The 15,696-nt window shown below is 41.8% G+C and overlaps 1 protein-coding gene across 1 annotated transcript in view; it reads left to right on the top strand.

Annotated features, from left to right (window-relative positions):
* Nucleotides 1-15,696, top strand: part of JARID2 (jumonji and AT-rich interaction domain containing 2) — a 331,782-nt gene that overhangs the window by 141,653 nt on the left and 174,433 nt on the right. Inside the window, exon 2 of the mRNA XM_061592694.1 lies at nt 12,301-12,436. Coding sequence (XP_061448678.1) covers nt 12,301-12,436 — 136 coding nt within the window. The remainder of the gene's footprint in view (nt 1-12,300; nt 12,437-15,696) is intronic.

Genomic DNA, 15,696 nt, shown 5'->3' with positions numbered 1-15,696 from the left:
AAGGGCCATGAATTCTAGTGTTCCTAATTATAAGAGAGTTATGAGACCCGACCCCAGGCCATGAGCTCTTCTGTCCAAAAGTCGCCTTCCAACCCCGGAAAAGAGTTAATGAAAGGTAACATTCATAGTTAAAACCCCTTCCCGAATCCAGGCTTGCACCCGCAGGAAAGGGAACCACACGGCCAGGTCGGTGCATAAGGCAGCCATAACCCTGAATTCGTAGTATGGGTGTTCAAGCCCCATGATAGCATAATAACCCCATTAAAAGACCCCTAACATCAAGAGGGCCAAAAGGAAACACTTCATGGTCCCAATCCAGGATCTCATCTGGGATGGTTCAAGCTTGCCCCTGTGCAGCTTTCAGCCCTGGGCAAGAGTCAATCTTGTTACAGAAATGTGAACACCGGGGCAGGATCCTTCATACTATAAGCTGAAACCTCAGGTGCTAACATGCCTCCCACAAGCTGCCATACCTATGAACATCCACTCAGACAGATAGTGCCCCACTGCTTAGGAGCCCACTTGTCTCCTGACTGCCCCCTCACGGAAGGCTCTGAAGCACTCCATGCGAGAATTATAGCATTCCGTAGGTAATGTTCTGCCACTACAAATGCATAAGGCATATGCGCGCACTATGATGATGGAGTGCAGCTCACTGATCCTAGACTAACTAGTGTGGACACCTCACTGCCTGCCCCTTTGAATAAGACTGGCGTGACCAAGTGTACTTGTGTACATTCTGACCACAGCCGTTATTGCCATGACTAAACGGGGTGAAGATTGTAGGCCATGAGGGCCAGCCGTGAGTTGGAGGCCATGAAGGCCAGCCAGGAGTTGGGGTATGAGACTGGGAAACAAAAGGCAAACACCATAACATAACAAACCTCCCCTTAAACTGGGTAGCCTGCTAACCAAGTTCATAGTACCCGGAGTCTAACTGGGGAAGGGACACCTATCCCTAAGCAGCCGGTGGCTCCTTCTTACCCTTTTGAAGGCCTCTTGCCTCCTATCTCCCTGTTGCACATATCCGTTGAACATGACCCAGTAGTGTGATGCTGCAGCAAAAAGGGCAAACGCGGTTTTGGGCTGCATAAACAGAGCTATAGTTTCCAGGTCAAGGGAAGTAATAGTCCCACTATATTCTGCATTAGTCAGGCCTCATCTGGAATACTGCGTTCAGTTCTGGGCGCCTCATTTTAAGAAAGATATAGACAAGTTAGAGCGGGTTCAGAAGAGGGCAACGAGGATGATAGCCGGTATGGAGAACAAGTCTTATGAGGAAAGATTGAAGGAACTTGGCATGTTCAGTCTGGTGAAGAGAAGGCTGAGGGGTGACATGATTGCACTCTTTAAGTACCTGAAGGGCTGTCACATAGAGGAGGGTACAGATTTGTTCTCTGCTGCCCCAGAGGGTAGGTCTAGGTCTAATGGTTTTAAGTTGCAGGAGCGTAGATTCAGATTGGACAGTAGAAGGAACTTCATGACAGTAAGGGCAGTTCGGCAATGGAACCGACTGCCTAGGGAGGTGGCGGGATCCCCTTCGCTGGATGTCTTCAAGCAGAGGCTGGACAGCTATCTGCGGGAGATGCTCTAGCTGTGGATTTCCTGCTGTGAGCAGGGGGTTGGACTCGATGGCCTATAAGGCCCCTTCCAACTCTATGATTCTATGGTGCTAGCATCAACCCTTTTCCCCAGGGATTGGCACTGTAAGGCAGCTGCTAAGATCTCACTGCCTCAGGTAAACTCACAGACACTACTTGGGAGCAGCAGCTCCTTGGAGTTACAAGCCCCATTGCGTGGGTGGGTGGTTGTCTGCTATGCCTCCCCCCCACTTTGTACCATGCACAGCAACACCTCCTTCTCAGAAGTGCGGTGGCACAGGGCAATTGCTGCTCTCGCGCCTCAGAAAGTGAGTAGTGTTGCAAGGAGCAGTGCCACTGCCTCCAGTGCCACGCCTGCCCTCTTGCTCTAGGCCTGGCTGTGTAACAGCAAGGATGAGGAGCACTGAACTGCCACGGGAGACAATGCAAATGAGGAAGAGGAGGTGGCAACTGCTCTTGCCTCTGCCCCCCCCCTCTAGTTGGCATGGCAAAGAGAACTTGGAACAAAGGGGCATCTAGAGAGAAAGGAGGCAGGGGAAAAGAGTATAACCCCAGACAGCACATGCTGAGGACTAGGCCCTATGCTGCTGCCAGAGATCAGCCTCTGCCTGTTCACTTGTTTTCCCTTGTACGTTTTGTCTCAGGTTCTACAAATGCTAGAAACGTACTATTTTTTTTTTAAATGAAAGCTGGGAGCATTATTCACCCAGGAAGGAACAAGTGCCCCCTTGGCCTCTCCGTTGGGGACGCCCATGGCTCACGACCTGCTTGCGAGCTTCCCATACTGGGCATTTGGTTGGCCATTTTGAGAACAGAGCCCTGGACTAGGTAGGCCTCTGGCCTGATCCAGCAGGGCTCCTGTTATACCCACTCTGTCGCCCTGGATGGCGCCTCTGCCACTCTCTACTTTTCGGGGGCCCCAAAGGGAGGGGCGAGGCAAGCGAGCGATCAAAAGCAGTGGCGGCTCCTGCTCAGAATCGTTCTTTGCCCCAACGCTCCAGGCCGCACCACTCTTCCCCCTCGTTTGGGGCTCAGCCCCCAACTGCCGCACCACCCAGAGGTAGCAATGAAGATCGGGCTGAGTAAAGAACCATTCCCCGCATCCCACGGCCCCTGGACTCTGCATTGCGGCGCCCGCCTGCCCCAGAATCAGCACAATACAGATCACGTTTTCCCGGCCAGCGCCAGGCCTCTCTAGGAATATCTAGTCGAGCAGCAGAAGAGGAAGGTGGAAGGGGCGGCTGGACTCAAATAGTCCTATAGACCCCACCCCTTACGCTGCACGTCGCGCTGACGTCACGGGCGCGATGCGCGACGTTGCCCCATTAACAGACGGGGCAGCGTCTTCACCCCCACCTGCAATCATGCCCCGCTCGTCAGCTGCGCGGCGAGCGGAGCTTCGTAAATGTCTTGTGAGCTGTCAGTGGACCAAATTATTGTGGGCAGTATTTATAAGGGCAACTCATTCATAGCCTCAGATGTGATAATCTCCATGCAGTGTCATAAAAGGAAGTGCATAATATCCATGAAATACCTTAATTAATTGTAATGTCAAATAATGACCAGGAACCTTTGTTTAAAAACAGTGAAGTCAACACATGCTTTTACCTGTGAGGCACTGAAATAAAGTAGTTTTTTGTTTAGTATTCATGGTGACAAAGTTACTTTTAAAAAAGTGTTGAAACCAGGGCAAGATTAGTGAGTTTTTAAAAAGTCAGTGGTATTGTGGGTGATAGTATTGCTAAATTTTTACTACGCAATTGAAGTTAGTGAAAATATTTGCCTTTGTAAGCAACTGGCTGTAGTTGAGAATAGTATATCCTGGTCCTTATATACCTGCATCGTGTGGCCGTTTTTCTTCTTATATATGACTTCAAATAAGAATGAGAAACAACGAGCAAATAAGAGTAAGATGCCTGAAATGATACTATCTTTCAAGGCTGAACTAGACAAGACAGCATTTAAAAGTAAATAGCAGGTTTGGGAGCCTCATCTGGATCAGGACCACAACGGGGGATATAGGGGGCCTCTAACCCTTTGTCCCCTAATGTGGTCCCAATTCAAACTGGGGGGCACAGCTGCTGGGGAAAGATTTCCATTTGACCATTGGAAGCTTTTCTCCCAGTACCTGTAGCAGCCTTGGAGCCCTATATCTGATTCAAGTTGGGGGGTCCATACCTGCTATTTATTTTTAAGAAGCCATTCACATGATTGCTAATTACATTAACGGTGTTTTGTTTCACCATGAGTTAACAGTGTTTCTGCATTTGTGTTATGATAATTTGAGAGCAAAAATAGTACAATAATTGCACCATGTCAAACCTACTGTACCTTGGTATTCTTCATGGTTGTTAAAATTATACCCAAGTTATATCTGCTAGTTACATGTAAATAAAACTAGCAGTGGCCCTTTTCGTTCATGATGAAGTTAAACACCATTTAGAAGAAACATTTAATAAAAATGTAACTTCTGCACAGAACAGAAATTTCGTTAGAGTCACAGAATGGATGGTTTATGCTATTTTAAACAAGCCAGTTTTAACATTTGAGATTCAGTCCAGATACACAATAAAGAAATGTTACAGAGGATTTTGGCTTTCCTCAGAGTAATGAAAATCCTTGAATCAGCAGCTGAATGAGGCTTTGCCTCTGTGTTTTAACCATAAACATAGATGTCATACAGCACATGTGGCTGCGTTGACTACTATCTCAGATGTCTGACATATCCCACATTCAAAGAGCTGACTTGGCAGCTGTTCAGTAGATTTTTTTTAAAATAAAGCCTCTGTGGGTAGCTAGATACCCAGACTGTCAGAACTGTGCTTTGTAATAATTGTTTCTCAGCAAAGGCCCCTAATCCAATTTCAGCTGCTGTTTAAAAGAAACAAAGGCTGTTTCTTAAAAGGTGCATTAGCAGTATTTGGTCTTATGATATAGAAATTAACTCATATGCATATATAGTCAGGCCCACTTTATTATTTTTAGTATAGATCAGTCAGTGGAGTTAGACCAAGGTTTGAATCTCTGTGTCAAGTTACCTTGCTAGCATGTGTAAAACAGGAATAGACCATTGTAAGAACACACCAAAATAAATATTTTGAAATGCTTTGTGTGTATTTTAGGGTGCTTCAGGATGGAGGAGGCTATAAATCAATGTACCTGCAAACGTAAAATTCACAGGGATTGTGCTAATGTCCCTGCTGATCCCAACATGGCAGAGCAATTGTGGTGCAAAAACTAGAGATGATGGCACCTTGTCTTCTTCCCACCCACCCCCACCCTGTCCTTCTGTTGATACCTTGTCTGGGAGGTACACTTCCTTACACTTATTGTTCATTGCTGTTATAGTAAACCTGGTATACCTTCAAAATGTGTAGAAGGTAGAACTTTTTCGATGCAGTGCTTTTTTGTTTGTAGACAGAGTAGGCATGATTCAACCGCTGTACATAGCAGTTTCATTTTCTTTTTTTTAATGAAGTGAAATGCATTCTTGGAGATACCCTGTTATGGAGATAACATGTCCCCCTTGCTCATAGAAAGGAATGAGAAAGCCCCTGCAGGTGTGGGATTCTACTTCTGAAGCACACTAATTTTGTGGTGTGTGTGTATTTTACATATATTCTCTCTCTCTCTCTCTCTCTCTCTCTCTCACACGCACACACACACACACACACACACACGGAGTTGCTTTCTTTTTGTATGATTAATTCAGTAGATTTCAAAATAACAATTGAATTAGAAGATGCATTAGGGAAGTTGCTGAACTCAGGCTACTGTCTCCAGAGGAGAAACCGTTCAGTTTTAATCCTTTTCCCTTGATGAATGAGGAAACGTCAACACCAGTTAGACTGGATTTATTGTTTGGCTTAACCATTTTTTAAAATAGTAACTCCCTTGAAAAACCTACAAGAAAACCATTGATATTGTTGTATGCTTCATTTTATAACTATGAGATGCACACAAAATAAAGCAGCCTCTTCACCTACGTCTCATTCTGGAGAGCTGTATGTACTCGGATTTGTGTTCTGCTCTTTTATTTTAATAAAGGGTTCCAATCTGCACATGTAGGAACATATAAAGCGGCCTGATTCTGAGTGAGCCCAAGTTAAATACTGTCTGTTACTGACTGACAGCAGCTGTTTGTGTTCTCAGGCGGCAGCACTCTTTCCCCGCCCTGCCGAGATCTTTAAACTTAAGGATCCAGGGATTGAATATTGGAGGAACTTTTATACATGCAAAGGATGTTCTTGACTGCTGACCAAGAGGACTTGTCCCACATGTTGCTTGTTGTGTATGGCTTGGGGATGTCTGTTGACACGAATGTATGGGTGGTGGTTTTCAGTGTCGTCCCCCCCATCTGCATCAGGATGTGCCATTATTACAGCTAGGAAATTAATTTCAGGAACAATTAGGAATGTGTAGGACAAACTAGTTGCTTCTCCCTCAAATGCAGGACTTCACTTTCATCCCTAGGTGAAAGCAGAAGACACAAGACCTTTTGACTGAGTTGGAAACTATTATATCATCATCTGCTTCAAATGTTAAGGGGCTGGCAAGGAGCAAAGCAGCCTGTGATCCGCTTTCCCAGATCTGTTTGCTTAATGTGATGTGCGAACTAGGCCAGTGTATGTTAATTACTCTGAATACTCTAAAAAGTACTGTATAAATTTTAAGTATTATTTTTAGTAGTAAGAATGCGGGGTGGGAATCACAGTGGGCACATGCAATACCTCGAGCACACCTAAGCAGCACTGCAGATCCCAACCATAATGCATCTGTTAATCTAAGGAAAGTTCATACTGTAGTTTGTGAAGGGAGATGAGCCCTTTCTCCCAGCTACAGATGTTATTCTCATCCAAAGGCAACAGAGAAGAGGCTGCTCCTATATCTAATGTTGGCTTTGGGCAAGGGGGGGAATAACTTGTTCTTTAAATCCAAGGGATAAGTTTCTCACAGATGGCACAACCTCCCCAGAGTGTTCTGTTCAACGTTTAGCATGGAAGGCTGGAAGCATCATTTCCTTTAGTGTTTCTACTTTGATCTATGGGACAACAAGTTTTTGAGGTTGTGCTCCCATAAATGCCCATTTGTTCAATAAGTGCTGTTCGACCTTTTCAGGGAGGTGATTACAGAACACTCATTTTATTTTTGTTTAATTTTTGTCATGGGTGGTTCTGCTATCTAAAGACCTGGCACAAGAAATGGGGTCAGGAGGTGTTTGCCTGGAAAGTCTCTAGGAACAGAACTGGAAACTTGCCAGACAACACTGAGTCATAATATACATGCTCTAAACTATCGCAGTACCTTATGAACTCCCTCTTCAGATAAAATAATCACTGCTGTCAGGTTGTATACATACAATAAAATAAATAGCCTAGCTTCTTCTCTAGAGGCTCTTTGCTACATTGGACTCTGGCTCTTGTTTGCTTGAAAGCTAGTCTTAAGAACCTGAAATCTGCTGATGCATTAACAGGAGGAAACCAATGCAGAAACTCATAATCTTTTAAGTGAAGTTAGTATAATGCAACAGCACGGTGCCAGGATTATAAGTACAACTCTATTTATATATACCTGAAGGCCCACAGAGCACAAACAAAGTTTATAGACATGTCCATTAACTATAGTGGGTCTACTCATGAGTAGGACTACTGGTGTTGAATACTATCCATTGTCATCAGCCTTACATTACTGGTGGCATGCGCAGTAGAAAACAATTGTGAAGATCTCGGCTGACCAGCAGTACCAAATGGGAGTAAGACACTCTGAGCCATTTAGGTTTTTAAAGACACACAAAATGTTTATTGATCCATCAGCCTTTACAGATGATCAAGCAAGCATTACAGAACCAGTTATTCCATGAACTGTTGATCTTCAATCATGTTAGCCCTAGTATCAATAACTTTAAAGTATTGTTATACTTTAAAAATCGGCAACATTTAAAGTAACAAAAAAAGCTATTACCATTTAAACATACTTTAGAAGAACTGCATCAGATCTACCAGGAAACCGTTCTAAGATGGGGTACAGCAATGTGTTCCTCGGACCCTTATAAAAATTACAATGCAGAAACATGTGTGCTGTAGTCTCAATAGCATGCATGCATGCGTGTGTGCGCGTCTGTGTTAAAAGGTCAGAACCAGCACTTTGAATTGTGCCAGGAAACAAATCAGAAGCCAGTGCAACTCCAAAATAACTGTACAAAATTACAATACCTCCATGGAGGGTGCTTAGCAGAAATGTAGGAATGAACTCTGCTTAGCATTACTTGAATATGAAAACATAATAATTGAAGTGTGAAGATGAAAATAGCAGGCTATTGGTTGGTGGTGTTATTAAATTTACATTTAAATGTAAAATGGTTTAAATGTGATTTACAAAAAAGCAAAGCCAAACACACCCACCCCCACCCCAAACCCAGTATTAAAACAGGAAAATGGTATTTTTGATTTTGTATGAGATCTGGTTTAGATGAACCTGCATGTATTTTGCATTGCTGATGTTATATAGATTTACACCACCAAGAATTGCCTTAGTTCAGCAACTACGTCTTCCAGTGTCTACAGAAGGGGGAACAAGAAAGAATCTCCTTTTAATTCAGCTTTTAAATGACAAGTAGTCCCCAACCAAGACAAACATTATGTTAGAAATTCCTTTTGCTTGAGTCTCCTTTTCAGTGTCCTCTGTGTTGGACTGATGATGGTGATCTCCCAGAAGATGGATTGTACCTTTTGTAGGTCACTAACTCTGCTGCTCAGTGTGTGCCAGGAATAATTTAAAAATTAATCCTATCAGCAGAATTCACTCTTGTCAGTGAAAATACAAATGGCTGCGTTTTTTCTCTTCATGTCCTAATTAATTATATTTTAGGCTTGTTAATTAGATTGTGGGTTTTTTGTTTTCTAGCAGAATTCTACATCACATCTTGGGTAAGCATGCATTCTTTTTTCAGGTACTAAAAAGAGAAAGCAGCTTTCATTGATTTGTAATCATGATTGTAAACTTTTATGAAGGCTCGGTCTTTATCATGTTGCTTGTTCCAGTCTCCCTCTCCTCTTTCCCCATCCCTCTTGTGTCTTTTGCTATATTTTCACACCTCTGAGCAGGGGCTTGTCATTTATTTTAATTTTTATGTGAAATGCCTAAAGCTTTATACAGTTTTAATAAGGGCAGGTATGGTTTGGTTGTGGCAAAACTCCTTTTGGAGTTTATTTCATGTTCATAGTAATAAAAGTTGAGATGTGTTCTTTCAGTAGAGTAGTAGAAATAATGAAACTTGTCATTTTAAATTTTTAGTTTTCGTTGTTTTGTTTTGTGCATGTGGCATATATTAAAAACAACAACCAACCAAGCAAGCAGTGTGCACCTCACATTTTCAATTTTTTAACCATGATTAAGAGATCAGGAACAGGGTCCAAGATTGTATTTTCCCTCCCTTAGCCTGTCTCCTCTCTGGCATGAATTCTCCCACTTTCTCCATAGCACCTAATCTTGGCAAGAATGTCCGACCAGAACTTAATGTTTCATATTTTGATTGGTTTAAATCAGTTCTGACTTTAATCATAGCTAACACTAAGACTTACTGGCCTCGTTTGCATGACACAGTAAGCCAAACCATAGCTCACTAGAACTGTGGAAGCTCCCAGAAAGGACCTTGTAGCTCCTTTGCTCCTCCCCAGTCCTTTTTACTCCACACTGTGCTGACTGCCTCATCATTAATGAGGAGAGAGCTTAACCACAAGCCTGAGTTCAAACAACACACTAAGCCTGGCAATAAAAAGAACTAGGGCAGAGCAGAGGGGTTACAAGCTCTGTTCCAGGAACCTTCACAGTTCTGGTAAGCCGTAGTTTGGCTTAACGTGTCAGGCAAACCAGACCACTATTAACCTGGGTTTAGGCACCAACTTCAAATCCTGATTTCAGAACCTAAATAACTGCAACTCTGTTTAGTGTTAACCACATATAATGTTCCTACTGATGTAGTCTTTAAGGTGAGAAGGATGAGTGGTGATTTCACCCAGAGAGCGGAAGAGTGAACACATAATCCTATAGTCTCCTCATACTCTTTTAACCATGGTAGAATTGTGGACTAGTCAAAAAGTAGTGTTTAAACAGTACAGATGGACTGTATTGAGCACTGATGTTTTTTTCTTGCATGAGAAATAATCCAGGCATCTCTGTGTAATTTTCTCATGAGTCCCTAGCTGATTGTAGGGTAATTCCCTGTTTTATGCAATTATTGTATTGTGTGTGAAATACCCCATTAACAGCTTTCATGTGAATGTGACCAAGTTGTGACCCTAATGGTAATTAGATCCTGAAAATCTTACGCTTGGTATTCAAGTTACTTCAGTAACCAGGAAGCCACAGCAACAACATCCTCTTTCCATTCCATGACTTCCACCCTGCCCCACTTCAAGTAACTGCAACGTGGGCTTCTCCTATGTGATCTGGGGCTTCTATGCCGCCACTGTAACAAAAGTACTGGCCATTAGTAGTTTAATTCCTAACCTCCTATTGTATATTCAGGGTTATTTGTTTGGGATGAGGATGTCTTTCAGTTGTCATTTTCGTCATCATCATTTTCCCCATTTCCTTGCTCTTGATGAGCCTACTGGTGGGGGCTGGCTCTGGATAATCAAATAGGAACCGTTTTAAGTTTTGGTAGGACACACTTGTCTTGAAAAGTCTCCCACACATGCTCTCATTATGGCTCAAATGTGCATATGCTTCATGTTCAAAGGAATCTAGGCATAATTTTCTCCTGTTGCGCAGTAGTGTTCCCCAGTGTATAATGATAATCTTCTGCCAAATTGCTAACTTGCTTTGCTACCACTACTATTTTGCTCCCTGTTTTCCTTTTCCACCAGTCAAGTAATCTGTCATAGAATTGAAAGCAATCACTTGTGCTCACTGATCAGAGGCTTGTTTTCAGCCTCAAGTAACCAAGAAATCTCATGCCCAAAATAGCCCCCCTTTTAATGTTGCAGTCTTATTGACCATACTTGTCATACAGTGTGTAACGTTCTTGCCCTCTGGAACTGATAATTGATACTGGTGTTTTGATTTCTTACTGAACTTCGTTAGTGAATTGGCTTATGCTTTCCTAAATAAAGGTTATCCAAAAAACTCTAATCTTCTCATTTGGCTGTGGTACAACCCTAGAGGAACTCTACGGCAAAGAACTGTTTTTTTAAAAAAGAAGTCAACAAAAAGGAAATTAGAACATAAGAAACAAGATAGCAAAGCTTTGTAATATTTTGTCATGGTTGTATCGAGTTAAATTCTATTTTGTAATGGTTGTATCTAGCTAAATTCTACACATAGACTCACTGAAAATTAAGTTAGTCCATGAATTTAAATGGGTCTACTTTGAGTATCACTAATATTGGATACAATCTTAAGTAAGCACAGCTTCTCTGATGGAGGACCACTTCACACATCGTATTTTATTTACACAGGTGGGAAATGTGTACTTCTGTGCACACTGTCATGTGCATTCATCTATTTTGCCATACGTGTGCATACTGGGAAGTAACGTATCTAGACATGTATATATTTAAGGTAGTGCAAGAAAGACTTGCAGAACTGGATTTCAGGAGAAGAGGTAGAGGTAGACTGATAGAGAAGGGAATGCTGTTTCAGTATATCACAGAAAAAGAAATGACGGGGAGAAAAGGATAAAAAGGAGCTTGAAGTTACAGAGAAAGGGAATAAAAGAGAGAAGGGGAGAGAGACTGAAACATAAACATTAGCAACTTCAAGCCAATGCAGATGCAGAAAGCAACAGGGAACCAGTGTGGAGACTCATGGGTGACTTGGTCATAGGGTTGTATTCAACATAGCACTAAGTCATGGTCCTGTTGGCTCTGGTATTACTGCTGGTTTATAATACTAGACTAGCTTATAATAGGACTTTCCCACCTGCAACCCTCTGGAGCAGATTTGGGGAAGGCACAGGGCACATGCAGGAGGAGGAGAGGGGAAATCCCACTGTAGCAGCAGTAATCCTTGTGCTGATGGGTTGAGTTAGTAGAATAATGCCCACAGAGTTGGAAGGGGACCTGGAAGATCAGTTCCTGCTCAGTTCAGGTTTTGCAGTGGAGGATTAAACTACAGCATTCCTGAGAGAAAGCTCTCCAGCCTCTACTTAAATACCTGCTAAAAGGAGAGCCCACCACCTTCCATTGCAGTCTCTTCCACTGTCAATAAGCTCTTTGACATTAGGAAGTTTCTCCTGGTGTTCTGCTTCCCTACATTTTTCACCCATTGTTTCAAGTCCTGCCCTCTGAAGCAAACAGAATAAATCTGCTCCATCTTCTATGTGACATCCCTTTGGATATTTCAGGAATGCTACCATGTCTTTCTCTGCCCCCCCCTTCTCTTCTTTGGGCTAAACATGTCCAATTCTCCATTCCTCATTTTGATTTTTTCCTCAAAAATCAAAGCCAACAAAACGTGTATTTTATCTTTTTGTGTGTTTCATTTTATTTCTTTATTTGACATAATAATTTTTTAATCCGTCCCTCCTCCTATAAACTTTGCAGTGGTATTTTAGCCTCACAACAACCCTGAAAGTTCTTTGTTTCTTTGAACAATTTAATTCGAAAACTCCTTTGGCAGGCAGATAGCATGGTGTGTGTGTGTATACGCGTGTCTGTGTGTTCAAAATGTTAAAGTAAATGTCTTTTATTTTTTTTAGGATGATAGTGATGGGATTCCATGGTCGGAGGAGAGGGTGGTACGAAAAGTCCTTTACCTATCCCTAAAGGAATTCAAGAATGCGCAGAAGAGACAACACAATGATGGCATTAATGGGAGTCTCAAAAGTGTGAATGGTAAGTCTGTTCTTGGCAGATGAGTTTTACTCCATGTCTCAGTGTTGTATTTGGGAATCACAATAGAAGTTTCTTGGAGCATTCTTTCCCTCCCTCTTGTTTAATTGTTGTGGATAGCATACACAACTGTGTGAGCAATTGGTTCATTGAGGGGGAAAGAACATGCTTTCTACGTATCCAGCATCCTTTCTTCCTGAGCAAGATCTATTCATGATCAAAAGCTTGATGGACATTGGTATGTCAGTTTCAGGGAACACATGGTGAAGGGAAGTTTACCACGCTGCACCCAGTTGGAAATCCATGGAAGCAGTGGAGTGATAAAATTTGTTTTATTGCATGGGAGAGTGATACAGATGACTGTCTTCTACTGTGGTGGTCATACGGCTGCATAACTTGCTACTTTGTAAATGCCTGTCTGTTGTGTGTTATGTGCCTTCAAGACTATGGGAAACCTTAATTTTAACCTTCTCAAATTATGTAAGCCTCGTGCAGAATATTCTGCAGCGTTCTTTTCCTCTAATGTAATTTTGTTTTTGCGTAAAGAAAGGTGGAAAATGTCACTGTATGCCATCTTGTTTAGCTATTATTTGCCAGCTACAGCAGTTACTTCCAGCATATCTGGAACATTTTCCAGTTGTCTGCATAACTGCACATTTATTAGGATAGTACAACAGCAGCTGGTCGTTTGCATAGATTTCATTGTACCTGTGTATTGCATCATTTCTGATGCGTCAGTTTCATCACTTACTCATTGAGAACTCCAGTGCTTATTAATAAAGATACAAGGATGTGGGTTGTTTAGCTTTAGAATGTCTGCTGCACTATACTGTCAATTTACAGGATCTCACATCTGATAAAGAAACTTCCTCAGATTTCTCAGCCCAGTAATAACATTAAATATCAATCCAAAAGGTAGTCATGTTTTGGCAGCTAACCATTCCATTCTTCCTGGAGAAGTACACACAACAGCTTTAGCTGTAGTTTTCTTTCTGTGTGGCTCAGTTGATCTTCTGTCAAGCAGTTTCTTTAGGAAGGTTTCTTACTCCATTGTGCATGTGTTTTTTTACTCTATAGTCTAGAGGGAGCAGTAGAGGCTTTGAAGGTATGGTGCACAGCAACTGTATGTTAGAAAGCTTTGAGGGAGTGCCAGGTTCCAGAGCATGAGTGAGATTTTATAGTGTCTGGTTTCTCCCAAAGAAGACTTGATGAAAAATGGGTTAACTCAGTTTTTGTTCTCAGAACAGCTCATGTACAAGGGTACATAGTGTACATCAAGAGTAGCACTCCAAAAGTACAAACTTTGCAATGGTGAAACAAAATATGTTGGGCTTGCAAATGTCATAAACTGACAAAATATATGCAGATTTTCTTAATTTGCACAATTTTGCTAATTTTGCACGATTTAAGCTGCAATGCTATACTCTCCTATCTGGGAATAAATTCCATTAAACTCAATGGGACTTACATATTTATTTATTATTTGATTTATATCCCGCCCTTCCACACAGCAGGAGCCCAGGGCGGCATATGAGAAAATTTACATAGATTGCAGAGTTAGGCTTACTTTAGGCCTTCATGAATAGTATTGCACTGTCAGTCTGAACTCTTGTGAGGCAGGGAGATTTTTTCTTTTTAAGAGTGGTGTTACGGGCAACATTTGGTGAATGAGGTACAGTATATATGGTTGTATTTCCAGAGGCCACAAGCAGCCACATAACATACAGAATATTCTGTTCTCTAGAAGAACAATGGAACCTTTGATAAACACTGTCTGAAATCCTGTACACCGGACCTCAGAGCAGTGTATGGCAACAAATAAAATACAGAATCCTAAAACACATATATTAAAACCATGAAACACAATTTGAATTCTAGATGCACAGACAGAATGAACAAAACAATTATCTGCTCACCCATCCCCAAATGCCTGATGAAACAAGAATATCTTCACTTGGTGACAAAAAGCTGCCAATGAGGGGGACTGTCATGTTTCTATTGGAAAGGAGTGCCACAGCAGAGAAGGCCCTATCTCAGGTCACTGCATAATGTACCACAGTAATAAGCAGAACCACAAGCAGGCCCTCCACCTCAGATCTTAAGGCCCAGGATGGCAGATATTGGGGGCACTGCTTCAATTACTTGGGTCCCAAACCATATAGAACATTGGTCTATATAGTCAAAACTTTAAATTGGACCCAGTAGCAAATAGGCAGCAAGTTCAGTTCTTTAAGAATTTGTGAAATGTGATCCCACATCACAATGCTGCTGAGAAGTATGGTGGCCTCATTCTACACTTGCTACTTCTTTTTTACCATTTTCAAGGATAGCTCCACTTAGGGCGCATTAGGCTGTTTCTTGATTTCAGGCTTTTCTTTATATGCATGAATGCAGTAGGCTTGCATTTCAATGACCATTTTCTGCCAGCTGTTTTGGAATGACTTTAAAAGCTTTTTATACAGAGGAGAAATTGCATTTTCTTGTTTAAGGCAGAAAAACAAACAGACCACATGTTTTTATGTTTAAATTTAGCATGGGCAGTACTCCACATTTTTAAAAATAAAACATTCCGTATCTGCTTGTGTTTTACTTGCCACTGGCTTGGCTTGGATGTAATGCCAAACCATGGTTTAGCATTAGCAGAGCAATGCTTCTGTTTACGCCCTCCGTCCTCCTAATCTGTGCTCTGATGTACCTACTTTTAGTACAAACCATAGTTTACCATTACATCAAAACTGACCGCCTGTGGTTTGCATTTGCCTTCCAAACCAGGTTTGCAAACAAGCTTCAAAATGTGTCTTGCAATCCTTGTTTGAAAGGCAAGCTCAAACCGTAGGTTGCTAGTTTGGATGTAATAGCAAACTTTGGGAGAAGATCCACTGAAATTAATGACCTGATTGTAGTAATGTTTATTAACTTAAATAGGTCTACTCTGACTAAGACTTGTATTGAATATAACCCTATGTTTTGTGCTAAAGTGAAAGCAACTCAAGAGGAGAAGGGAGCAAAAGGCAAATGCAAAACCATGCTTTGGCTTTATATCTTAACCAAGCCCATATCATCTTTCCAGCAGTAAGTGTGTTAGAAAGATGGAATTTAGCACACAGATGAGTTAATTTAGCTACATATTTTCTTTACTAGGTATTTGCTTTGTTGCCCCTAAATTATTCACAGGGTATAGAATGACCACTGTCCTGTTGCTACAATGTGCCTTTGTTCATTTTGTTTCTCTTTCACCATGTGGGAACATTAAAATCAGAAGG

The sequence above is a fragment of the Rhineura floridana genome, chromosome 1 (genome assembly GCF_030035675.1).
Source record: "Rhineura floridana isolate rRhiFlo1 chromosome 1, rRhiFlo1.hap2, whole genome shotgun sequence".
Classification (NCBI taxonomy): Eukaryota; Metazoa; Chordata; class Lepidosauria; order Squamata; family Rhineuridae; genus Rhineura; species Rhineura floridana.
This window is presented reverse-complemented; position numbering and strand designations above follow the sequence as displayed.